This window comes from Taudactylus pleione, unplaced genomic scaffold (genome assembly GCF_031769625.1).
Source record: "Taudactylus pleione unplaced genomic scaffold, aTauple2 ptg000198l, whole genome shotgun sequence".
Taxonomy (NCBI): domain Eukaryota; kingdom Metazoa; phylum Chordata; class Amphibia; order Anura; family Myobatrachidae; genus Taudactylus; species Taudactylus pleione.
Window position 1 is genome coordinate 9601155 of NW_028284600.1, and position 27748 is coordinate 9628902.

Consider the following 27748-nt stretch of genomic DNA (forward strand, 5'->3'; position numbering starts at 1 on the left):
ACAAATTGGACATATTCAAAATGTTGAAACTAGGGGTGAGCGGGTTCGGATTTCTGAAATCCGAACCCCCCCGAGCCCCCCCGATCCGAGTCCGATCCGAGTCAGGCTCGACTTTTCCCGCCTGACTCGGATCTGAAATCGAGGCAAAACGTCATCATCCCGCCTTCCGAGTCTTGCGGGTTTTGGATCCTATATAAGGTACCCGCGTCGGCGCCATTTTCTCTCTCGGCTGTGGACAGTGAAGAGGGAGGGTGGGAGTTAGGGCTGGCTGGGCTGTGTAGTGTAGTGTACTCTAGTGCTGCTGTTGTCCACTACTTCAAAGTCCATAGGGGCTGGCTGTGTTGTGCTGTGCTGCTGTTGTTAATAGGAGCTGTGTCCACTACTTCAAAGTCCATAGGGGCTGGCTGGACTGTGTTGTGCAGTCAGTTCTCCATAGGGGCTGTGTCCACTCCAAAGTCCTGTGCAGTGTCCCAGTCCTAAAGGGGTGCTGTAGTGTTGTCCAGGGGGTGCTCTGTCCATCAGGGGTGCTCCCCCCAAGTGCTAAAAAAATAATATATTTTCTGTGTTTGTGAATTGTGTGCACAGTAGCCGCACGTGCATCAACAAAGTAGTGCCAAGCATGCGCCTGTGTCATAAGTAATGGGCCGGCTGGCTTGACTGTTAAAGGGTGCTGTAACCCCCAAAGTACACTCCAGTCCAAACCAAAAAAAAAAATATTTTCTGTGTTTGTGAATTGTGTGCGCAGTAGCCGCACGTGCATCAACAAAGTAGTGCCAAGCGTGCGCCTGTGTCATAAGTAAAGGGCCGGCTGGCTTGACCGTTAAAGGGTGCTGTAACCCCCAAAGTACACTCCAGTCCAAACCAAAAAAATGTATATTTTCTGTGTTTGTGAATTGTGTGCGCAGTAGCGCACATGCATCAACAAAGAAGTGCCAAGCGTGCGCCTGTGTCATAAGTAAAGGGCCGGCTGGCTTGACCGTTAAAGGGTGCTGTAACCCCCAAAGTACACTCCAGTCCAAACCAAAAAAAAAATTATTTTCTGTGTTTGTGAATTGTGTGCGCAGTAGCTGCATGTGCATCAACAAAGTAGTGCCAAGCGTGCTCCTGTGTCATAAGTAAAGGGCCGGCTGGCTTGACCGTTAAAGGGTGCTGTAACCCCCAAAGTACACTCCAGTCCAAACCAAAAAAAAAATTATTTTCTGTGTTTGTGAATTGTGTGCGCAATAGCCGCACATGCATCAACAAAGTAGTGCCAAGCGTGCGCCTGTGTCATAAGTAAAGGGCCGGCTGGCTTGACCGTTAAAGGGTGCTGTAACCCCCAAAGTACACTCCAGTCCACACCAAAAAAATATATATTTTCTGTGTTTGTGAATTGTGTGCGCAGTAGCCGCACGTGCATCAACAAAGTAGTGCCAAGCGTGCGCCTGTGTCATAAGTAAAGGGCCGGCTGGCTTGACCGTTAAAGGGTGCTGTAACCCCCAAAGTACACTCCAGTCCAAACCAAAAAAAAAATTATTTTCTGTGTTTGTGAATTGTGTGTGCAGTAGCCGCACGTGCATCAACAATGGAGCAGCGCCAAGCGTGCGCCTGTGTCCCATAAGTAAAGAGCCGGCTGGCTCATTTCTTAAAGTCTGGTGTAACCCACAAAGTGCACTACTCTCCAGCAAAAATAAAGAAATATTTTCTGTGTTTAGCCGCACGTATATATCAAATCGATATAACATATATGGAGGACCAAACTTTCTCCGATAAAAATAAAATAGAGAAAGATCAAGATCCACTTCCTCCTAGTGCTGAAGCTGCTGCCACTAGTCATGACATAGACGATAACACGCCATCAACGTCGTCTGCCAAGGCCGATGCCCAATGTCATAATAGAGGGCACATACAATCCCAAATGACAAAGTTCAGGAAAATGACCTTGAAAAAAACATTTAAATCAGCTGAAGAGAAACGTAAACTTGCCAATATGCCATTTACGACACGGAGTGGCAAGGAACGGCTAAGGTCGATCCCTAGTATGTTCATGACTAGTGGTTCAGCTTCACATGACGATGGAAGCCCTCCTCCCACTAAAAAAATCAAAAGAGTTAAGCTGGCAAAAGCACAGCGAAGAACTGTGCTTTCTAAGAAGATATCACAAATCCCCAAGGAGAGTCCAAGTGTGGTGGTGGTTGCGATGCCTGACCTTCCCAGCACTGGACGGGAAGAGGTGGCTCTTTCCACCATTTGCACGCCCCCTGCAAGTGCTGAAAGGAGCACCCACAGTCCACTTGCTGATATGCAAATTGAAGATGTCACTGTTGAAGTACAACAGGATGAGGATACTGGTGTAGCTGGCGCTGAGGAGGAAGTTGGCGAGGAGGATTCTGATGGTGATGTGGTTTGTTTAATTCAGGCTCCGGGGGAGACAGTTGTTGTCCATGGGATGAAAAAGCCCATCACGGTCATGCCTGGGCAGAAGACCAAACATTCCACCTCTTTGGTCTGGCAATATTTCTATCCAAATCCGGACAACAACTGTCTTGCCATATGTACCTTATGTAAAGGTGGAATAAGTAGGGGTAGGGACGTTAACCACCTAGGAACATCCTCCCTTATACGGCACCTGCAGCGCATTAATAATAAGTTACTGTCAAGTTCAGAAACTTTGGCTAAGACCGTAAGCAGTCCAGGGACACCTAAATCCCGATGTCCTGTTGTATCCAAGCGCCTGCAAACCACACCGTCAACTCCCTCCTCGTCAATTTCCTCCTTAGTCAGGATCAGAAGTAGTCCTGCAGGCCATGGCACTGGCATGACTGCCTCTCCTATCCCGGATTCCTCCGGAGGATCCTGCATTGCTACGCCTCCTGCTGCCGCTGCTGCTGTTGCTGCTGCTGGGAGTCATTCATCATCCCAGAGAGGAAGTAGGAACACCACTACTTTTACTAAACAATTGACCCTCCAACAGTCCTTAGCGAGGAGGATGAAGTACGACAGCAGTCATCCTGAAGCAAAACGTATAACTGAGGCCTTGACTGCTATGTTGGTGTTAGACGTGCGTCCGGTATCCGCCATTAGTGCAGTGGGATTTAGACAATTGCTGGAGGTAGTGTGTCCCCGGTTCCAAATCCCGTCTAGATTCCACTTCACTAGGCAGGCGATACCGAGACTGTACAGAAACGTCAGAAAAAGTGTCCTCAGTGTCCTGAAAAATGCCGTTGTACCCAATGTCCACTTAACCACGGACATGTGGACAAGTGGAACAGGGCAGACTAAGGACTATATGACTGTGACAGCCCACTGGGTAGATGTATCACCTTACGCAGCAACAGCAGCAGCGTCACCAGTCGCAGCATCTCAGAAATGCCAGCTCGATCCAAGGCAGGCTACGCTGTGTATCACCGGTTTCAGTAAGAGGCACACCGCCGACAACCTCTTAGAGAAACTGAGGGAAATCATCGCCCAGTGGCTTACCCCACTTACACTCTCCTGGGGATTTGTGATATCTGACAATGCCACCAATATTGTGCCAGCATTACATCTGTGCAAATTCCAGCACGTCCCATGTTTTGCTCACACAATAACCTTGGTGGTGCAGAATTTTCTGAAAAGCGACAGGGGCGTGCAGGAGACGCTTTGGGTGGCCCGAAAAATTTCAGGCCACTTTCACCATTCAGCGACTGCGTGCCGAAGACTGGAGCGCCAGCAAACACTCATGAACCTGCCCCGCCATCACCTGAAGCAAGAGGTTGTGACACGGTGGAACTCAACCCTCTATATGCTTCAGAGGATGGAGGAGCAGCAAAAGGCCATTCAAGCCTATACATCCACCTATGACATAGGCAAAGGAGGGGGTATGCACCTGACTCAAGCGCAGTGGAGAATGATTTCCGTGTTGTGCAAGGTTCTCCAGCCCTTCGAACTTGCCACACGTGAAGTCAGTTCAGACACTGCAAGCTTGAGTCAGGTCATTCCCCTCATCAGGCTTTTGCAGAAGCAGCTGGAGAAAGTGAAGGAGGAGCTAAGACGGAGCGATTCCGCTCGGCATGTGGGACTTGTGGATTAAGCCCTTCATTCGCTTTGCTAGGATTCCAGGGTGGTCAATCTGTTGAAATCAGACCACTAAATTTTGGCCACCGTGCTCGATCCTAGGTTTAAAGCCTATGTGGTGTCTCTCTTTCCGGCCGACACAAGCCTGCAGAGGTGCAAAGACCTGCTGGTGAACACACTGTCAGCTGAAGTGGAACGTGACACGTCAACAGCTCCTTCTTCATTTTCTCCCGCAACTTGGGCTGCCAGGAAAAAACTTAGGTATCCTAAGCAACCCGCTGGTGGTGATGCAGGGCAGGCAGGACCAAGTTTGGACATCTGGTCCGGACTGAAGGACCTGGCAACAATTTCTGACATGTCTACTGTCACTGCATATGATACTGTCACCATTGACAGAATGGTGGTGGATTACATCGGTGACAGCATCCAAGTAGGCATGTCAGACAGTCCATACCTGTACTGGCAGGAAAAAGAGGCAATTTGGAGGCCCCTGTACAAACTGGCTCTATTTTACCGGAGTTGCCCCCCCTCCAGTGTGTACTCCGAAAGAGTGTTTAGTGCAGCCGGGAACCTTGTCAGCGAAAGGCGTAGGAGGTTGCTTCCACAGAATGTAGAGAAGATGATGTTCATCAAAATGAATTATCAGCTCTTCCAGGGAGACCAGCCTCCAGAACGTACAGAGGGATCTGTGGTGGTGGATTCAAGTGGGGACGAGTTAATACTTTGTGAGGATGAGGATGTACACACTGAAGAGGGTGAGGAATCGGTGGATGAGGAGGATGAGGATGACATCTTGCCTCCGTAGAGCCAGTTTGTGCAGGGACACATTAATTGCCAGCTTGCTTTGTGGGGGCCCAAACGAACCAATCATTTCAGCCACAGTTGTGTGGCAGACCCTGGCGCTGAAATGATTGGTTTGTTAAAGTGTGCATGTCCTGTTTATACAACATAAGGGTGGGTGGGAGGGCCCAAGGACAATTCCATCTTGCACCTCTTTTTTTTCTTTGAATTATGTACAGTTTGGGGCCTAGTTTTTCAAACTGCCATCCTGTCTGCCACTGCAGTATCACGCCTAGATGGGTCACGTGTTTGTGCCGCCCACTCGTGTAGCTTAGCATAGTCATCCAGCTACCTCGGTGCAACCTTTTGGACATAAAAACACTATTGTGAGGTGTGACGTGTTCAGAATAGACTGGAAATTAGTGGAAATTAAGGTTATTGAGGTTAATAATAGCATAGGAGCAGAAAAACCTACAAATTCTGTGATTTTAGCTGTTTTTATGCTTTTTTTCAAAAAAATACAGATCCAAAACACAAAACCCAGAACCCAAAACACGGAAGGGTGGTTTTGGCAAAACCAATACAGATCCAAAACACGAAGAAAGATCCAGATCCAAAACCAAAACACAAAACACGAAAAGTGGCCGGTGCACACCCCTAGTTGAAACCCAATTTTATCTCTAACCCTATTACTGACTCTGACCCTAACCCTGATTCTAACCCTAACATTTCTAGTGTTGACATTTTGAAGATAAAAGTAGATATAAAAGAAAGTTTAAAAGGGGGAAAAAAATAAAAATTAATAAAATGATCACAAAGCCATTTCAATGCCGATTCTTTGACAGTCCTAGCACAGTGCTGTTCAGAAATCGGCATTGAAATGGTTTTTATTAAGTTTTTCCCCTTTTAAACTTTCTTTACTGTACATCTACTTTTACCTTCACCAGCTGTAGCAATATACTAAGTACTTAATGTAGCCACTATGGGTCTCATTCAGACCCGGTCGCAAGCGCCGATGCGCTCGCAACCGGGTCAATGGTCCCCACAGAGCATGCGCATGACGGAGCCGTCATGCGCATGCGCGAGACCAGGCTAGCGACGGGTGCTCCGTCGCTAGGGATCTCGTAGCAGACGGGGTGACAGCTCGCCCCGTTTTCTGGGCGGGCCGGGGGCGTGCCCGGCCAAACGGAGGCGTTCCAGTCGGAACGCTTGCCGTTTGGGGGCGGCCCCACTGACATCATTGATGATGTCAGTGGGGAACTTCCTGCTCAAACAGAGCAGGAAGTTCCCTGGGGCTTATGAGAGCCCCGATGGTCCGATGCCGTAAGCCCCGATGGTCGCGATGGTGATGACCATCGCGACCATCACCCTGGTCGATCGTTAGAGCTATGTGTGGTAACCCACAGCCTAGCGATCGACCAGAAGGCGACACTTAAAGTAAGTGGCCGCCCTCATTCAGAGCGATCGTTTGCAGCAAGCGATCGCTCTGAATGAGGTCCTATGTGTCTGTGTATGGAGTAGGGGTGTGCACCGGCCACTTTTCGTGTTTTGTGTTTTGGTTTTGGATCTGGATCTTTGTTTGTGTTTTGGATCTGGATTGGTTTTGCCAAAACCACCCTTCCGTGTTTTGGGTTCTGGGTTTTGTGTTTTGGATCTGTATTTTTTTTTTAAAAAAGCATAAAAACAGCTAAAATCACAGAATTTGTGAGTTTTTCTGCTCCTATGCTATTATTAACCTCAATAACCTTAATTTCCACTCATTTCCAGTCTATTCTGAACACCTCACACCTCACAATAGTGTTTTTATATCCAAAAGGTTACACCGAGGCAGCTGGATGACTATGCTAAGAGATACGAGTGGGCGGCACAAACATGTGGTCCATCTAGGAGTGACACTGCAGTGGCAGACAGGATGGCAGTTTGAAAAACTAGGCCCCAAACAGTACATAATGCAAAGAAAAAAAAAAGAGGTGCAAGATGGAATTGTCCTTGGGCCCTCCCACCCACCCTTATGTTGTATAACAAGGACATGCACACTTTAACAAACCAAACATTTCAGCGCCAGGGTCTGCCACACGACTGTGGCTGAAATGATTGGTTCGTTTGGGCCCCCACAAAACAAGCTGGCAATTAATCTGTCCCTGCACAAACTGGCTCTACGGAGGCAAGATGTCATCCTCATCCTCCTCATCCACCGATTCCTCACCCTCTTCAGTGTTGTGTACATCCTCATCCTCACAGAGTATTAATTCGTCCCCGCTGGAATCCACAACCACAGGTCCCTCTGTACATTCTGGAGGCTGGTCTCCCTGGAAGAGTTGATAATTCATTTTATGAACATCATCTTCTCCACATTTTGTGGAAGCAACCTCCTACGCCTTTCGCTGACAAGGTTCCCGGCAGCACTATACACTCTTTCGGAGTACACACTGGAGGGGGGGCAACTCAGGTAAAATAGAGCCAGTTTGTACAGGGACCTCCAAATTGCTTATTTTTCCTGCCAGTACAGGTACGGACTGTCTGACATGCCTACTTGGATGCTGTCACCGATGTAATCTTTAACAGACAGACGCACGCTTGTCGCTGCTGCTTTAAGGATGCAGGTGCGGCTACAGCCCACACATTTCACAAAGACAGAAAAAAAAAGAATTTTTTTATTGTTTGTGGAGTGCACTTTGAGGGTTACGCCACCCTTTAACAGACAGACGCATGCTTGTCGCTGCTGCTTTAAGGATGCAGGTGCGGCTACAGCCCACACATTTCACAAAGACAGAAAAAAAAAGAAGAATTTTTTTTATTGTTTGTGGAGCGCACTTTGAGGGTTACACCACCCTTTAACACACAAAAGCACGCTTGTCGCTGCTGCTTTGAGGATGCAAGTGTGGCTACAGCCCACACAATTCACAAAGACAGAAAAAAAAAGGAAGAATTTTTTTATTGTTTGTGGAGCGCACTTTGAGGGTTACACCACCCTTTAACAGACAGACGCACGCTTGTCGCTGCTGCTTTGAGGATGCAGGTGGAATCTAGACGGGATTTGGAACCGGGGACACACTACCTCCAGCAATTGTCTAAATCCCACTGCACTAATGGCGGATACCGGACACACGTCTAACACTAACATAGCAGTCAAGGCCTCAGTTATACGTTTTGCTTCAGGATGACTGCTGTCGTACTTCATCCTCATCGCTAGGGACTGTTGGACGGTCAATTGTTTAGTAAAAGTAGTGGTGTTCCTATTCCTCTCTGGGATGATGAACAACTCCCAGCAGCAGCAGCACTAGGAGGAAGTGGTTCTTGATCTTTCCCTATTTTATTTTTATCGGAGAAAGTTTGGTCCTCCATTTATGTTATATTGATATATACGTGCGGCTAAGGCGCACACAAGCACAGAAAATATTTTTTTATTTTTGCTGGAGAGTAGTGCACTTTGTGGGTTACACCACCCTTTAAGAAATGAGCCAGCTGGCTCTTTACTTATGGGACACAGGCGCACGCTTGGCGCTGCTCCTTTGTTGATGCACGTGCGGCTACAGTGCACACAATTCACAAACACAGAAAATGTTTTTTTTATTTGGTTTGGAGTGTACTTTGGGGGTTACAGCACCCTTTAACGGTCAAGCCAGCTGGCCCTTTACTTATGACACAGGCGCACGCTTGGCAATACTTTGTTGATGCACGTGCGGCTACTGTGCACACAATTCACAAACACAGAAAATATTTTTTTATTTGGTTTGGAGTGTACTTTGGGGGTTACAGCACCCTTTAATGGTCAAGCCAGCCGGCCCTTTACTTATGACACAGGCGCACGCTTGGCACTACTTTGTTGATGCATGTGCGGCTACTGTGCACACAATTCACAAACACAGAAAATATTTTTTTATTTGGTTTGGACAGGAGTGTACTTTGGGGGTTACAGCACCCTTTAACGGTCAAGCCAGCCGGCCCTTTACTTATGACACAGGCGCACGCTTGGCACTACTTTGTTGATGCACGTGCGGCTACTGCGCACACAATTCACAAACACAGAGGGGGGAGCACCCCTGACGGACAGAGCACCCCCTGGACAACACTACAGCATCCCTTTAGGACTGGGACACTGCACAGGACTTTGGAGTGGACACAGTCCCTATGGACAACTGACTGCACAACACAGTCCAGCCAGCCCCTATGGACTTTGAAGTAGTGGACACAGCCCCTATTGACAACAGCAGCACAGCACAACACAGCCAGCCCCTATGGACTTTGAAGTAGTGGACACAGCCCCTATGGACAACAGCAGCACAGCGCAGCACAGCACAGCACACCACTACACTACACTACACAGCCCAGCCAGCCCTAACTCCCACCCTCCCTCTTCACTGTCCACAGCCGAGTGAGAAAATGGCGCCGACGCGGGTACCTTATATAGGATCCAAAACCCGCGAGACCCGGAAGGCGGGATGATGACGTTTTGCCTCGATTTCAGATCCGAGTCAGGCGGGAAAAGTCGAGCCTGACTCGGATCGGCCTCGGATCGGGGGGGCTCGGGGGGGTTCGGATTTCAGAAATCCGAACCCACTCACACCTACTATGGAGTAATGTAGATTTACAGGAACCTTAAATACAGCAAAACAAATGTAAATGTTTCAGAAGTAAATCGGATTAGGAGAGGACATGGGAGATAAAATGATGCTTGTGGGGGAGGATTGTTTTTCCAAAAAACAGCAAAGCCTCTACTACAGCCAGCAAGAAAGGACTGATGACAGAGGGCGTCATTCAGCAATGCACTGCTGAACACAAATTCATGATTATTGGGAATCTGCAGGTGTGCAGGACCCATTCGGCGCATGTACAGAACCAGTACTGTGTGATTGTACGCAGAACAGCAGCAGACTGTCCGTGATTGCTGCCATTTGGGGGCGGCGACAACCTCCGTTTCACAAAAGGGAGGCGAGTCGTGCCTGCTGGGGTGGGGGGGGTCTTAGAGACCAGGATCTCTGTTGGATGGGCTGACTAAGATTTTCTGGTCTCTTTCCCTCATCTGCGATGGCCGGCCTGCGTGACCCCATGTCACTTAGCCGACCAGGGATCATCTAATGCTGCATCCGTGGATGCTACTCAGATCATCAATGCAAGTAAGAGGCGTGACACCTCTTTCTGCATTAACATAATTGCAAGGGCGGAATTGCTAAGCTGCGTGCGTGCAGCTTTCCAAATCCGTCCACTGCTGAGTCAGGCCTGTAGCATAGAAGACTGCACACACATCTACTGAGCAAGTGGGATGTCAAACATTTAACGTATGACTCATAGACGGTTAATTTATGTTTAATGAACATTTCAGAAAGTGACTTGTTGATATAAGTGAACTGGACAGTTAAACATCTTTAAAAGTAGTTGTTAGATTATTTCAATAAGTTATCTGCCAACAATGACAATGTATTACTCTAGAACAGTGATGTCAAACTCGGGCCCTCCAGCTGCTGTGGGACTACATATCCCAGCATGCCCTGCCACAGTTTTAGCATGCCCTAATAGCAAAACCCTGTCAGTGCATGGTGGGATGTGTAGTTTCACTGCAGCTGAAGGGCCCGAGTTTGACACCACTGCTCTAGAAGCATTACAAAACATCAACTACCAGTACACAATAAATATCAACCAATAAACATTCCCCAGTAAACATCATGGCCATTAGATTCTTTATAAAATTGTACTAGTTTTTTGAGTATCCACTGAAAATCATATCTGCTGATTTTTGGTCAAATCAAATAGATCCCAGAGGGGACATCCATGAGGGAGGGGCTAGAGATGTGGTGCTACAACTTACACCATCACAGTCCTGCCGTACAGTGAAGCAATTTACTACAAATCTCATTATAAAGCCTCTGAAACACCCTCTTTCCATTGGTGAAGTAAGCAGGATATGGAAGGCTGGTCTATTCTCCTGTGAGTACAGGAGAACATCATGAAAGGGTAGATACAGTAAATGTGATGTAAATACAGGCCCCACTGTTCTTGGAGGGGACTCTGCAGCTTTTACATAGTAGTACATAGAAAACCCACACGTTGAGCTCATACAGTAGTTATGGGCAGGCTCATACACATTATAAGCATGCACACAAGTGTACTGTATATTGACTGAGCAGATTCCCATCTTTGCAGTCTGTCTTCTCTTCAGAAAAACTCTCAGAAACTATTTTGAGAGTCAAGGCAACAATAAAGTGATAAAATAAATAAATACATATATAAATAATAAAGACTCATCGGTCATAAAGGTAGAAGGGCAAATAATCATTGCAAATGTAGTACAGTGTAGTAGGGGAGAATGAGATTCTGTAATAACAATGAATTTACCAATGCTGCAAGGAGAGTTGTACTCTGTAATGGCAAGCTCATCTGCAGGATAAAGAGAGAAAAGATTCCATGAGTTACAGTATTATAAAGCTGTATTTGGCCATTTATGCTGTGTTGGGAGCTAGGACTCTCCCCGTAAAATATCTGAGTACTTTCTTAAAAGGCATTTAAACTTAAATTACCTCTTTGTTTATGTCTGTGAAACATCTACAGTAGCAAGACTGGAAAATATATACAGCTAGCGCTGCTCTAGTACACTATTGAATCCTGACTATCTGCAGCCTCTATATTAGGGAGATTACCAATTCCCATACACAGAAAAATCAATAGAAATAATTAGAGGCCTGATTATGGCAAAACAAATTTCTAAAAAAAAAAAATATAAAAAAATTGATATTTTATTGAATGACCATATGCCGGCCAGCAAATTACATACTTATTCTACTCTAAGTGCTGAGTATAATAAGCAATATCAGGATTCCTCCTGAATTACAGTAATGAAAATATCTAGTATTTATCTTAATAGGCTATCTATAGCAATGATAATATATGATTTATAACATTTGCTAAAAATAAAAGTGCTTTTTCTTTAACTCTGTAGGTGCAGCTTATCACTATGCACCCAAACGGCAGTATATTCCTTTATTAGGTATTTATAGACATAAGTCTGTATATTTTGCTGAATTTTTTATTTTATGAATCCGTATATTATCCAGAGCAGTCTCTTTAAGTATAGCAATTAGATTCAATTATATTGTGGCAAGTTTGTAGCAAGAATCACAGTCACTTCAGTGTTTATGCTATTGTAGCAAATTTACTTAACTCACCACTCTCCGGTCGGCTCACCGCCTTTTACTCTTTCATTTCCCATATAGTGGATATAAAACACTTTTATATCCAGTGACACCGTCCTCCGTGTGCCTGTGTAACGGCATGGCTTTCTCCTCTCAGCTACTGGCAGCATTCCCCAGATTGCAGCTTTATCCAGACGGTAGAAGCCCGAGTCCAGACATTCGTGGGACGTGGCTCCGGCTATCACAGGTAAGTGTGTAAAGGTTCAAAAGTTTCTAAAGCATTTCCCTGCCTCTTTGTTCATCGGCGGCTTCCTCAGAAGATAATGGCCTTCATCTAGTATCGCCCTTTTATCCTTCTTTATTGTAGGGCGTGTATGTCCAATTAACTTGTATTCCAAGACTCGTTCTCATTTATCTTTATGCGTGTATGACATGCAGAGATTATTCATGGCTCCTTTTGTCTATATACCTTCATAGTGCACTAGAATGTCTCCTATTGGACCCAAATTGGATTATTCACAGCGCCTCAAAATTCTATACACAATACCCCATAATGACAATGTTTAAAAAGTTTTTTTGAGATTTTTGCAAATTTAATAAAATAAAAACCTAAGAAATCCAATGTACGTAAGTATTCACAGCCTTTGCTCAGTACTTAGTTGATGCACCTTTGGCAACAATTACAACCTCAAGTCTTTTTGAATATGATGCCACAAGCTTGGCACACCTATCTTTGGGCAATTTCGCCCATTCCTCTTTGCAGCACCTCTCAACCTCCATTTGGTTGGATGGGAAGCGTCGGTGCACAGCCATTTTCAGATCTCTCCAGAGATGTTCAATCGGAATCAAGCCTGGGCTCTGGCTGGGCCACTCAAGGACTTTCACAGAGTTGTCCTGAAGCCACTCTGGTCGTTGCCATGCTGAAAGATGAACCGTCACCCCAGTCTGAGGTCAAGAGCGCTCTGGAGCAGGTTTCGTCCGTGACTAGTCTCCCAGTTCCTGCTACTGAAAAACATCCCCACAGCATGATGCTGCCACCACCATGCTTCACTGTAGGGATGGTATTGGCCTGGTGATGAGCGGTGCCTGGTTTCCTCCAAACATAATGCCTGGCATTCACGCCAAAGAGTTAAATCTTTGTCTCATCAGAACAGAGAATTTTGTTTCTCATGGTCTGAGAGTCCTTCAGGTGCATTTTGGCAAACTCCAGGTGGGCTGCCATGTGCTTTTTACTAAGGAGTGGCTTCTGTCTGGCCAGTGTACCATACAGGCCAGATTGGTGGATTGCTGCAGAGATGGTTGTCCTTCTGGAAGGTTCTCCTCTCTCCACAGAGGAATGCTGTTGCTCTGACAGAATGACCATCAGGTTCTTGGTCACATCCCTGACTAGGGCCCTTCTCTCCCGATCGCTCAGTTTAGACGGCCAGCCAACTCTAGGAAGAGTTCTGGTGGTTCCAAACTTCTTCCATTTATGGATGATGGAGGCCACTGTGCTCATTGGGACCTTCAAAGCAGCAGATATTTTGTCAGTACTCGTGCTTCTACCCTCTGGATAAAGCTGTAATCTGGGGAACTCTGCCAGCAGCTGAGATGAGAAAGCCATGCTGTTACACAAACATATGGAGGATGGTGTCACTGGATCTAAAAGTGTTTTTTTCACCCCATGGATTGGGAAATGAGAGAGTAAAAGGCGGTGAGCCAACCCGGAGAGTGGTGAGATAAGTATATTTGCTACAATAGCATAAACACTGAAATGACTGTGATTGTTGCTAAAAACTTGCTACAATATAATTGAATCTAATTGCTATATTTAAAGAGACTGCTCTGGATAATGTATGGATTCATAAAATCTAAAATTCAGCACAATATGCAGACTTATGTCTATAAATACCTAAAAAAGGAATAGACTGCCGTTTGTGTGCATAGTGATAAGCTGCACCTACAGAGTTAAAGAAAAAGCACTTTTATTTTTAGCAAATGTTATAAATCGTATATTCTGCATGCTATAGATAGCCTATTAAGATAAATACAGTACTAGATATTTTCATTACTGTAATTCAGGAGGAATCCTGATATTATTTTTATATTCACCACTTAGAGGAGAATAAGTATGTACAATTTTAAATATGGAACAAGGCAGTGTTGGGCTAATAATCTAAATATTGGAAATGTTAAAGTACTAAATATGGCAGAAAATCAACAAACGAATTCAAGAAACCAAAAATAATATAAGAATCTTCACTCTTTATACAAATTGTACTGGAAAATTGACCTAGTTACAATACAAGATATACTAAAAAGTTACAATTCTGCAGAAGTCTACACAGACTAATCTAATATACATATATAAAACCTCTTAATATGAATCAAATGATGTGTACACATAAATAGCTGTAGTAAAGACTACATAAAGCTGTCTTATTGAATGACATAAAGATCTCACCAGATTGTAATCCACAAAGATATAAATATAAATGGATACTCTTGTGTCCACAATTAACACTTGGAAGACTGAAGCCTTGATTAGGTCTCGATATAAAGGTAAGTGCTGCTGATGTAAATTAGTCTTTTAACATTTCCAATATTTAGATTATTAGCCCAACACTAACTTGTTCCATTTTTGTCTGATCACCCCTCGGTGGTCTGAATTGGGTGTACATAGACCCATAGGTGTGTGCAGCTGTTTTTTTGGTTAATCATCATTAGCTTACCAGTGCCAGTCTGATAATTTGTCTGACAATAGTAGCAGTTCAGTGTACTAGAGAAACCCTATTCATCAGATCATACTTCAGCATAGCACAGAGGTTCCCAAAAGCGGTCCTCAAGGTTCAGGTTTTAGAGATATCCATGGTTGAGCAAAAGTGGTTCATTCAAACTGACTGAGGTACTAATTAAGTCACCTGTGCTCAACCAAGGATATCTCTAAAACCTGAACTGTTGGGGAGCCTTGAGGACTGCGTTTGGGAACCCCATGCATAGCAGGATGCTTTGCTTAAACTGCAGTACCGTTTTATTGCTTTATTTTATTTTTAGTACTATGTGGGTATTTAATCAAACAGAGGACCAAAGCACAGCAGATTCTCTCTCCTATATCCTTGTGAGTATACAGAACTTTATCTGTTTTAAAAAAGAGTGATATTACCTGTCTCATAGTAATCATACACTTTCACGGTGGCTGGTTTCAGGTTCTTGACTTCAATATACTGCTCCACTTGAAAGGAGAGATTAATAGAACTCTGTCCAATCTACAAAGGGAAGGATGAGATAATCAAGACTGTGAACAATTTGCAGTTTAGTGAAGAGCAACAAGGAAATTACGATATCTAATTACTAATATACAAAATTAGTATTTAAAGGTGTGAGGGTGTTACGATCCGCTACCATGATTTCTGACAGCCTTAGCAGCTTCTAGTCCTGGCTGTTGCTAGGCAGCAGGGAAGCTGACAGTGTTGTGGAAGCACAGAAAAAAGAGATTTGCCCCCCAGCACACTGCAGCAAAAACAATACTTAAATCCTACATGATAATTTAGATTCAGAGGTATTAGTTACAGACATTTGCAAATATATGAATAAGCGCCAGGCCAATCGTCAAGGCTCCTCTATACTCCTCTAGACTATTGCAATAGCCTCCTTACTGGTCTTCCCAAAAACAGGCTATCACCATTACAATCCATTATGAATGCAGCTGCGAGGCTTATCTTCCTTGCGAAACATTCTTCTTCTGCTGCCCCTCTCTGTCAGTCCCTCCATTGGTAGCCGGTTTTCTACCATATTCAATACAAAATACTTTCACTTATACATAAGGCTATTAACCAAACCACACCAACATTCATCTCTTCACTCATCTCAAAATATCTCCCAACCCGACCTCTCCGCTCAGCACAAGATCTGCGTCTCTCATCCCCATGCATTACTTACTCCCATTCACGGTTGCAGGACTTTCTTCGCGCTGCACCCACTCTATGGAATGAACTACCTCGCACAATAAGACTTTCATCTAGTCTCCAATCCTTCAAGCGATCCCTGAAAACTCACCTCTTCAGGCAAGCTTATCAAATTCCAGAACCTCCCACATAACCTTCATAGCTGCCATATCTAATTACATCCCCTTTTTACAGTCCACACACAATCTCACACATTGTCTTTCTCTCACATCCTCATGACATTTGGTCGACATTCGTGTGTGACTGGATCATGCAGCCAGCAAAGAAACTGTGCATTCTGGCTGGACCAAAATGCAATATATAGCACCTATCCTTATGTATCAATGCCTATTTCCCTATAGATTGTAAGCTTGTGAGCAGGGCTTTCCTACCTATATATCTGTCTGTTATTACCCAGTTTGGTTCTATTAATGTTTACAATTGTAAAGCGCAACGGAATATGCTGCGCTATATAAGAAACTGTTAATAAATAAATACACTGGCATCCCTAACATTAAGGGGTTCACATCCAAGCAGAAGGGCACCCCAAAAAAATTCCAGCCAAGGGCCATCCCCAGGGCATCACACGAATAGTGAAGTGTAAAGAAAAGATGTGTAAGGATAAATCAATAAGTGATAATGATTGTGCTGGGGGCCAAATCTCTTTTTTCTGTGTTCAGTGTAAACCCCGCCCTTTACAAGCACCTGTGTTATGCAATTAAGCTGATTTGAGCAACTACCATATTTTTTTGCAGTTTGGAGAGGCATGAAGGGAGTGAGTATTAGGAGGATGTGCTGATCCTTATAGTGCCATGTGGAGGTTTTTTGGGGTACCTCCAAGGTAAGTTAGCTCTCAGCTTATATATGTACTGTTATCATGCAGTACACCAATTGTAATTATATGACCCAGAGTGGGTGCTACCATTATGTAGCAATAATTATTTTGGGGTGAGCGTTTGGGAGTGGGGCCCCCGGGGGGTTCTGACTGGACCTTTCTCATGGCATCACCACTTAATTCACATAGAATACTTTTATCACTTATCTATTTGTTTGTATATTATTTATGTCATTTTAATTCTCTCTCATTTCATTAACACTTATTGATTTATCCTTACACATCTTTTCTTTACACTTCACTATCACCTTTTTCCCTTTTTCGTGTGATGCCCTGGGGATGGCCCTTGGCTGGAATTTTTTTTGGGTGCCTTGCTTCTCGGATGTGAACCCCTTAATGTTAGGGATGCCAGTATAGAGGAGCCTTGACGATTGGCCTGGCGCTTATTCATATATTTGCAAATGTATGTAACTAATACCTCTGAATCTCTATGCTCCTCAAGGTGTACCAAGGCAATCCCCAAAATACCTTCAATAAGCACAACAATCAACTAAAATGACACCAAAGCGCAAGATAGACAATGGTGGGGAATAAAAAATTCTGACCCATACAATAGTCAACACAATAATACGTAATCAAAGTCTAATAGTTCCAATTCCTTTGTAGTAGGGGAGGATAATTGAAACTTGAATATCTTCTTATGGAGCTTCAAACACACTGTAATCAGGTGGATTTTCAGAGTCTCTTACGGCATGGATTCATATATATGGAAAACAAGAGACAAAAGAAATGCCACCATAGTGTATTACAGTTTTAATTATAATAACAGATTCACAATAAGATACAATAAAAAACCGGATACTGATTTAAAAATAAAGGCGTACCAGATGTAGTTGGTGTACTGCTGTAACACCTAAATGCGCTTAATGGAAATAAACACCTCCTGGGCACAGGAATCTGCAATCCTCCAAAGTCTGCATACAGATGTCCTCAGTCCAGTACTCCCCTCTGCTTATGTCGCCCTTACAGGATAACACCAACGCGTTTCAACTCTCAAGAATTTAGTCTTTTTCAAGGTGTAATTTTCCTAGTGAACTGAAGTCCTTTAAGTACCCTCCCCCTGTACTCAATTGGTCAGTTACAGATCTCATACTCATACAATATCTAGCATACATTATCACATGCGCCTGGACATAAACATATTCCTTTTATAATTTCTAGCCAATGTTTGACCATCATAAGGTCAAATGGGTCCATAAAACACAAAATTATATCATTGGAAAGCACTCTGCCGCGTTTCCGGTCCGGAGGTGACCCGCATACGTCACTTCCGGCGTCACCTCCGGTCCGTCCTTAGACTCTGTTCTCCCAGCCCATGATACCAGGCGTAGGAGGTTCCTATATGCGGATCACCTCCAGGCTGATTTCTACTCTGCCTCCATACCACGATGGCTGGAAACTCACTAAACACGTTACCGCTAGTGTCACTTCCGGTATGTGGATCTCAGCTCTCACCACCAGCTAATGTAATACCAGAATGACCCCAAATCTGTGGAGCGCAGCAGGAATACCCATTCCTACTCGTCATATCCGGTCGCGTCATGCATAACGCACATTAGCACCATGGAAACCAACAGTAAATAAATAAATAGATACAATAACGTGGATCCTTAAAAACACTCTTAGGTACATAAAACTGATGAATAAAAGCACACATCTGGACTCTTAAGTAAAGGGGCATAATATCCTGCCTTATTAGTAACCCTATCATACATCAATAAATAATAAAAAGTATGTATTAAAAAAAGGGGTATATAAAATACAGTAAAAGGTGTATAAATTATAAAAACCATTTCAGTTCAAAATCTGAGTTTAAACCATTCGGTTGCAGGGTCATGAGATCAAAACTATATTTCATCTCAGTTTTCGCCAAACATTTTCTCATGATCTTTGTTCATTCTCCAATGACCTCTCTCTATTTAGTAACCTTAGATGTAACCTTTTATGTTGAAGAGAATTTTTTAAAAACAAAGAATTTTAGTAAACAGACAGATTGTAATGCGTATATAGATATTAACAGTAACCACCATTTTAACTGGCTCAAAAATATTCCCAAAGGACAAGTCAGACGTGTCCGCAGAAATTGCTCCGACGTAAAAGTTTTTGAAGAACAAGTTAATGTTTACAAGGAGAGATTTATCGCAAAGGGGTATAAAGAGAACACAATAAATGAGCATATACAAGAAATGGTTGCGGTAAATAGAGAGGACCTTTTGAAACCCTCCACTCAGAAAGATGAAAACAAAAATGATTTTCTGTTTCCATTTATTACGTCATTTAATACGCAACACAAAGAGGTAGAAAAAATTGTGAAGAAACATTGGAACCTACTTACTAGAGATCCAATTTTACAATCTGTTATTCCCATGAAACCAAAATTTATATATAGGAGAGCACCTAATATCAAGAACAAGATCGTAAAGAGTGCAATCCCGCCAAAAAGAACGGGTAGAACTATAACTAAAGGCTTCCATCGTTGTGGTGTTTGTATAGTATGTAGAACTTTTACTAAACAAGCCTCTAAAATAGAAGATTTCAAATCTACAAAAACGGGACAAACCAATAAGATTACTGAGTTTATATCCTGCAACAGTAAAAATTGTATTTATTTAATAGAATGCACATGCCATCTCCAATATATTGGACGAACGACGAGGTCCCTTAAAGACAGATGGGCAGAGCATCTCAGAAACATTAAAAAAGGGTTTGAAAAAATGGGATTTTGGTACCTACCGGTAAATCCTTTTCTCTGATTCCACAGGGGACACTGGAGGTGCTTACGCTGGGGTATAGAGGCGTGGATAGCTGGAGCCGGCACTTTAAATAATTTAGAAGTGTGAAGCTCCTCCCCCTCTATACCCCACCAGCCCTCAGTTTAGAAAATGAAGACCGAGAGGAGATGGAGAACAAGCGGAGTGAAAGGGAGAGAAGAACACACAATAATCATAACATACAACATACGGAACAAACCAAACAGGCAGGCGAAGAGCGCTGAGGTGGGCGTCCAGTGTCCCCTGTGGAATCAGAGAAAAGGATTTACCGGCAGGTACCAAAATCCCATTTTCTCTTTCATCCACTAGGGGACACTGGAGGTGTTTACGCTGGGGACGTCCCAAAGTTTTCCCCACGGGCGGGAGCGCTCTGCGGCGCCTGCAGAACAAGGCAGCCAAAACAGGATGCCGAAGTAGCAAACGTATCAAACTTGTAAAACCTGACAAACGTGTGAACTGAAGACCAAGTAGCTGCACGGCACAATTGTGACATGGAGGCTCCTCTACCAGCCGCCCATGACGCACCCACAGAACGTGTGGAATGAGCCGAAATGGAGGAAGGAGGATGACGGTCAGCACTATTATAAGCCTGATGAATAGTCAGCCGGATCCAACGTGCCAAAGTCTGCTTAGATGCCGGCCAACCCCTCCGAACAGCATCATAGAGGACAAAAAGCGACTCAGATTTACGGAGAGACGCCGTCCTGGCAACATAGATGCGGAAAGCCCTAACAACATCCAAGGTAGAAGACCCACCAGAGTCCTCCAGCAACGACGGTACGACAATAGGCTGATTGATATGAAAAGCCGACACAACCTTGGAAAGAAAGGAGGCTACCGTCCGGAGTTCCGCCCTATCCGCATGAAACACAAGGTAAGGTGGCTGACTGGACAGAGCACCCAATTCCGAAACACGATGAGCCGAAGCGAGAGCCAGGAGGAGGACAGTCTTCCAAGACAAGTACTTAAGATCAACCTCCTCCAAAGGTTCAAACATGGGCGACTGAAGAAACCGAAGCACTAAGTTTAGGTCCCAGGGAGCTATCGGAGGTACAAAAGGAGGCTGCACCCGCAAGACTCCTTGAAGAAACGTCTGCACCTCAGGAATGAGGGCCAATTTTCGTTGAAAGAAAATGGAAAGGGCAGAAACCTGCACCTTTAGAGTTCCTAGCCGAAGACCAGAATCCAGACCCGTTTGAAGGAAAAGCAGAAACCGGGACAACCGAAAAATTCTAGATGGAAGACCCCGACTGGAACACCATGAGATATAAGCACGCCAGATGCGATGATAATGCGCAGCCGAAACTGGTTTCCTGGCACATAGCATGGTAGGAATAACCGCGTCCGGGATGCCCCTGCGTCTTAGGATATCGGTTTCAAGAGCCACCCCGTTAAACGCAGTTGCGCCAAATTGGGGTGTACGAATGGGCCCTGCTGTAGAAGATCCGGGCATAGAGGAAGGGGCCACGTATCATCTGACAATAGGGACCGAAGGTCCGAGAACCAACTTCTCCGAGGCCAGTTCGGAGCTACAAGAATTACAGAGGCTGTTTCTTGTTTTATCCTTTTTAGAAGACGAGGAAGAAGCGGAATCGGAGGGAAAAGGTAAACGAAGTCGTAGATCCACGGACTTGTCAGGGCGTCTACCGCTGCCGCCTGCGGATCCCGAGTTCTTGAGACGTATACTGGGAGCTGACGATTCAATCGCGACGCCATGAGGTCCACCTGAGGACATCCCCATCGACGTATCAGCGCGTTGAACACCTCTGGATGAAGCATCCATTCCCCGGGATGCATATCCTGTCGACTCAGGTAATCCGCTTCCCAGTTGTCCACACCCGGTATGAATACCGCCGACAGGATTACTGACTGTCTTTCGGCCTACCGAAGGATCTGAGTTACTTCCCGCATAGCCATGCGACTCCGAGTCCCTCCTTGGCGGTTGATGTAAGCGACGGCCGTCGCGTTGTCGGACTGAACTCTTACCGGACGAGTCTTTAGCAAGTCTTTTGCCTCTATCAGAACATTGTAAATCGCTCTGAGTTCCAACACATTTATGGGCCACTTTTGTTCTAGAGGGGACCATCGACCCTGAAAGTGATGATCGAGGACTACTGCTCCCCATCCTCGAAGGCTGGCATCTGTTGTTACGATGATCCAGTCCCACACTCCGAATCTTCTGCCCGCTAACAGATTGGTGGATTGTGTCCACCAAAGAAGGGCCACTCTGGTACCGGGGCTCAGATGGATCTGTCGATGAAGAAGCAGATGAGACCCTGACCCCTGTGATAGCAGTTCCAGCTGAAACACCCTGGAGTGGAATCGGCCGAACTGTAGCGCCTCGAAAGCTGCTACCATCTTCCCCAAGAGGCGCAGACAAAGAAGCAGGGACACCTTTCTTGTTCTGAGGACCAGCTGAACTAACAACCGGATATCCCGGGCCTTGTCTATTGGAAGAAAAATCCATTGTGAGGCCGTATCCAAGATCATGCCCAGAAACAGAAGTTTCTGGGACGGATTGAGATGTGATTTTTTGAAGTTGATTATCCAACCGTGTTGGATTAGGGTCTGATATGTCAGTAAGGCCTGATTTGATAGAAGAGATACCGATGGACCCTTGATTAGCAGGTCATCCAAATAAGGGATTATGTTCACTCCTGATGACCGAAGGAGAGCGATCATTACTGACATAAGCTTGGTGAAGACGCGGGGAGCCGAGGATAACCCGAACGGCAATGCCCGAAACTGATAATGATCCTTCAATATGGCGAAACGCAGAAAAGCCTGGTGAGGTTCCCAAATGGGGACATGGAGATAGGCATCCTTGATATCCAGGGATAATAGGAACTCCCCTGGTTCCAAGCTCGCTATAACTGACTGCAGAGACTCCATTTTGAAGCGATAAATCTTCAGATACAGGTTTAAAGACCTGAGGTTTAAGATAGGCCTGACCGAGCCATCTGGTTTTGGTACTACAAACAGGTTAGAGTAAAACCCCAAACCTCTCTGATGTTCCGGGACCGGAACTAGTACAGATGATACTACTAGAGACCGGATAGCCTCCTGTAAAACCCTGGCCTTGCTTGCAGGCGTTGGCAGACTTGTGGTGAAGAACCGAGGTGGAGGGGGGACTTCGAAGTCTATTCGGTACCCCAGGGAAATTAGTCTGCGGATCCACGGTTCTGTAGAGGTCTGATTCCAAACCTGTTGAAAATCTTTCAGGCGGGCTCCTACTGCAGGAGGTCCCAGATGGGACGGAAGACCGTCATGCCACCTGCTTTTCCGCTGGTTTAGGCTCTGGTCTACATGCAACGGGGTGTGGACGACCTCTTCCTCTGCCACCTCTATGTTGCGTGGGAGCACCTCTGGCTCTACCACGAAAGGAATGTGGCGCACGAAAGGAATGAAAGGAAGGTCCATTATACGATCTCCTGGGAGCTGGAGCAACCGACGGAAGGAAGGAAGACTTACCCCCCGTGGCCTGGGATATCCATTTGTCCAGTTCCGGGCCAAACAGCATATCGCCTGTGAAAGGTAAACCCTCGACCGCTCGCTTGGATTCTGCGTCCGCTTGCCCAGCGCGCAACCAGAGGGCTCTGCGGGCTGAAATAGCAGAAGCAGATATGCGAGAACTAATCTGACTAATATCTTTCGAAGCTTCTCCCAGGAAAACTGCAGACTCACGGATGTGTTCTGCTAGTAGACGTAACTCTACTCTTGATGTACCAGAGTCCAAACCTGTAATCAACTGGTCAGCCCAGCCGACCACTGCCTTGTTAACCCAAGCGGTAACAAGGGTGGGTCTAAGTTGAGCCCCCGCTGCAGTATAAATTGATTTTAGCGTTGTCTCCAACTTACGATCCGAAGGATCTTTTAGTACTGTAGCTCCCGGTACTGGGAGTGCTGTTTTCTTAGAGAGACGGGAGACTGACGCATCGACTGGAGGGGGTGTCTCCCACTTTTCCATCATGGTTGATGGAAAGGGATAAGTAGATGGAAACCGGCGCGGAATTTGGAACCGTATATCCGGTTGCTTCCAGGCCACTGAGAGCTGCTGTTGCAGCTGCTGTGAGAACGGAAAAACCGTAAAGCTCTTTGGTCGTTCATGAAATAATTCACACTCCTGGGATGCCGGTAGTACATCCTCAGGTAGATTCAGAACTTTTCTGACCGCCAAAATTAGAGATTCCACCCCTGGAGAGGTGGACTCTAATTCTTGAGGAGAAGCGTTCTGTAATGCTTCCTCCAATTCCCCTTCTTCTGTTTCCTGCGTAGCGAGGAAGTCTTTGTCCGACTCTTCTGATTGGAGAACCGTCGCCAGAGTACGCTTTTGTGTCGGTCTTTGCGTCATAACTCCAACCATGTCAGCGGCCCATGGGGGAGCAGCTATGGCCGTAATAGCCATAGGTGGATCTATTGCTATACAAGCATCACATAAAGTAGACCCACCGGCATGCGGCTTGGATAGTTTGTTGTTACACTTAGAACAGACAAACATCTTTTGAGCCGCTTTTGTTCTGTTTGACATGGATACACACAGTCACCCAGACACAGAGGGACAGCAGTAAAAAGAGAATAGAACAGAAGGCTGGTATGGGACACAGAGGAAGAGGCACTCCCCACAGATTAGATTCCCTGCCAAACACCCCAGCTACTCACAACCTCTTGCCAGGGATGTAGCCAGGAGATCAGCCCTCTGTAATCACTGCATACAGCCTGTAGTGGAGAGATGCAGTTCTTTTTTTGAGGTTAACACAGCAGCCACGCTGTACATGCAGCTCTTGCCGCGTTTTCTAGCCAGGGAGCCACTCTGGAGACCGGGAGCCCGCGCTGTTAGGCTCTGCCCCCTTTCTCTATGCCCTAAGGGCTAGAAAATGGCTGCCCCCACCTGCAGGATCCTCTCCCTTCTGTGCAAGCCCTGCTGAGTAGGAGCCGCTAGCCGCGCTCATCAGCGGGGAGAGGGGAGAGAGATTACTCAGTGAGCAGCGCTATCGCGCTCTATCAAGCCAGCGCTGGCTGCAGGACAGGGGACTGGGGATGCGCAGATGATTTATACTCACTGCGCTCCCCTCCGGACGGCTCCTCTGAAACAGCACTCACAGGATCTTCTTTCTTCCATGTGTGTGTGTGCTGTGTGCAGCACTAAGGAGCTGTCAGATGCTTTTAGTGAAGCACTGCACACTCCTTCCTGCAACCCAGAAGGTTAACAGGGTGCCAGTAACCCGGACCCCACCTTTAGAGAGGTGGCGAAGGGTACTAAGAAAAGTAGTGTAAAAGATGTTAGAAATAATAAAATAAAATAAAGAAATATATGTTAAATAAAAGAAATAAAATACTTGACTTGCTGGAGCACAACAGGTTGTGACCAGCTCCAAGGCACATTTTCTAAACTGAGGGCTGGTGGGGCATAGAGGGGGAGGAGCTTCACACTTCTAAATTATTTAAAGTGCCGGCTCCAGCTATCCACGCCTCTATACCCCAGCGTAAGCACCTCCAGTGTCCCCTAGTGGATGAAAGAGAAACATTCATTATCAGCTCATTTTAAAGAACATCATAACAAATCCACCAACGGTATTAAGTCCATAATGGGTATAAAAATAGAGAGAGGTCATTGGAGAATGAACAAAGATCATGAGAAATGTTTGGCGAAAACTGAGATGAAATATAGTTTTGATCTCATGACCCTGCAACCGAATGGTTTAAACTCAGATTTTGAACTGAAATGGTTTTTATAATTTATACACCTTTTACTGTATTTTATATACCCCTTTTTTAATATATACTTTTTATTATTTATTGATGTATGATAGGGTTACTAATAAGGCAGGATATTATGCCCCTTTACTTAAGAGTCCAGATGTGTGCTTTTATTCATCAGTTTTATGTACCTAAGAGTGTTTTTAAGGATCCACGTTATTGTATCTATTTATTTACTGTTGGTTTCCATGGTGCTAATGTGCGTTATGCATGACGCGACCGGATATGACGAGTAGGAATGGGTATTCCTGCTGCGCTCCACAGATTTGGGGTCATTCTGGTATTACATTAGCTGGTGGTGAGAGCGGAGATCCACATACCGGAAGTGACACTAGCGGTCACGTGTTTAGTGAGTTTCCGGCCATCGTGGTATGGAGGCAGAGTAGAAATCAGCCTGGAGGTGATCCGCATATAGGAACCTCCTACGCCTGGTATCGTGGGCTGGGAGAACAGAGTCTAAGGACGGACCGGAGGTGACGCCGGAAGTGACGTATGCGGGTCACCTCCGGACCGGAAACGCGGCAGAGTGCGTTCCAATGATATAATTTTGTGTTTTATTGACCCATTTGACCTTATGATGGTCAAACATTGGCTAGAAATTATATAAGGAATATGTTTATGTCCAGGCGCATGTGATAATGTATGCTAGATATTGTATGAGTATGAGATCTGTAACTGACCAATTGAGTACAGGGGGAGGGTACTTAAAGGACTTCAGTTCACTAGGAAAATTACACCTTGAAAAAGACTCAATTCTTGAGAGTTGAAATGCGTTGGTGTTATCCTGTAAGGGCGACATAAGAAGAGGGGAGTACTGGACTGAGGACATCTGTATGCAGACTTTGGAGGATTGCAGATTCCTGTGCCCAGGAGGTGTTTATTTCCATTAAGCGCATTTAGGTGTTACAGCAGTACACCAACTACATCTGGTACGCCTTTATTTTTAAATCAGTATCCGTTTTTTTATTGTATCTTATTGTGAATCTGTTATTATAAATAAAACTGTAATACACTATGGTGGCATTTCTTTTGTCTCTTGTTTTCCATATATATGAATCCATGCCGTAAGAGACTCTGAAAATCCATCTGATTACAGTGTGTTTGAAGCTCCATAAGAAGATATTCAAGTTTCAATTATCCTCCCCTACTACAAAGGAATTGGAACTATTAGACTTTGATTACGTATTATTGTGTTGACTATTGTATGGGTCAGAATTTTTTATAAGAATTACATACGTTTATAACTTCCAAACTTATACAACCTTGATTAGCTTACTTAACCTTAACTACAAATAAAGACACAGACACCATAGCTTGGCTAAAAAAGGTCACAGCTTTTATTTATAATTGAATCAATTAACCTAACCAGGGTGGCAAAGAGACGCTGCAGACTCAGTTCTAGCTTTTTAACTTACTCCAAAATACTCAGGGAATGCCTAAACCGTTCCCCCTTTCAGACGCACTTAAACCGTGAGGGTCTCACTTCCCTCCTGGGCCAATCCGAGGCGTTTCGTGCAAAAATGCCCGGGTCCCCCCGTACGGAGCAGGACAAATCCGCCTTGTACATCGAGAGCAAGTGCTCCCACAGTTATCTTGCGTCCCATAAAACCACTGAGCTGCAGCGTACTCCCGCCATGCTGTGCCTCACCTGTAATAGGAAAAATGTTAATACACAACCAAATATCAGGGAGGGATGGTGGGTTTCAAAATTTCTTTCAAAGAGGCTGATCCCAAGGACCACAGGCTCCTATATAGTCCCCTATAACCACTCCCCCAAACTATATGACTGGCCCTTGGAAGCAGCTGATCACACCCAAACTAATACTCAATTTACCCAGCAACAAGGCTGTCATTCAAAACACACTGTCAGTAAAAACTAATAATCTTAACACTCCTCAATCCTATTCATATTTCGTCATTCATTCCCCACCATTGTCTATCTTGCGCTTTGGTGTCATTTTAGTTGATTGTTGAATTTCATATATATGCTGTATGTAGCAGAAAAAAGAGGTGGCACTCAGAGACTATAGAAAAATGGTGAACCCTAAATATGGTTGTTTATTGGGTCGACACAATAAACACCCATATTTAGGGTTCACGATTTTTCTACAGTCTACGAGTGCTGCCTTGCTTTTCTGCTGCATTACTGAGGGTGCATATTCATATATATGTATAGAAAAGAAATAAGGTATCTGCGCTGGTAATTATATATAAATATATGACACCTTTATAATAAACAAATGTAAATAAAATATATTCAATAGTGAACTGCAGTTCAATAAAACATACACACATGTAACAAGTAATTGTTAAAAATTGTAACCATAAATGATTCAAACAGCCATGTAATTGGGATAATAGTTCAGAGAAATTGTATCCAATAATTCCCAACGGCTAACTTAATATCCAGTGAAACGGAATAGGCAATTCACACTATGGTATGTGCAAATAAGGCTGCCC

General features: G+C 44.8%; 2 protein-coding genes across 2 annotated transcripts in view; both read right to left on the reverse strand.

Annotated features, from left to right (window-relative positions):
- LOC148518851 (alpha-2-macroglobulin-like) overlaps window positions 1–27748 on the reverse strand; it is a 239391-nt gene that overhangs the window by 1127 nt on the left and 210516 nt on the right. The window contains exons 33-34 of the mRNA XM_088476973.1: window positions 15085–15187; window positions 11149–11190 (exon numbers count right to left, since the gene is read on the reverse strand). Of these exons, the coding sequence (XP_088333099.1) occupies window positions 11149–11190; window positions 15085–15187 (145 nt within the window). The remainder of the gene's footprint in view (window positions 1–11148; window positions 11191–15084; window positions 15188–27748) is intronic.
- Window positions 17691–23882, reverse strand: LOC148518852 (lamina-associated polypeptide 2-like). The gene is made up of 2 exons (XM_088477016.1): window positions 22895–23882; window positions 17691–17722 (listed from the first exon to the last, which is right to left on the reverse strand). The coding sequence occupies exons 1-2, from the start codon at window positions 23880–23882 to the stop codon at window positions 17691–17693; spliced, it is 1020 nt and encodes a 339-aa protein (XP_088333142.1).

Excerpts from the sequence above, each read along its gene's own strand:
- LOC148518852 (XM_088477016.1), bottom strand. The coding sequence starts at position 23,882 with ATGACGCAAAGACCGACACAAAAGCGTACTCTGGCGACGGTTCTCCAA. Across the intron at positions 17,723-22,894 it reads CTTTCGTGGTAGAGCCAGAG|GGCGACATAAGCAGAGGGGA; the intron begins GTGCTCCCACGC and ends TTATCCTGTAAG.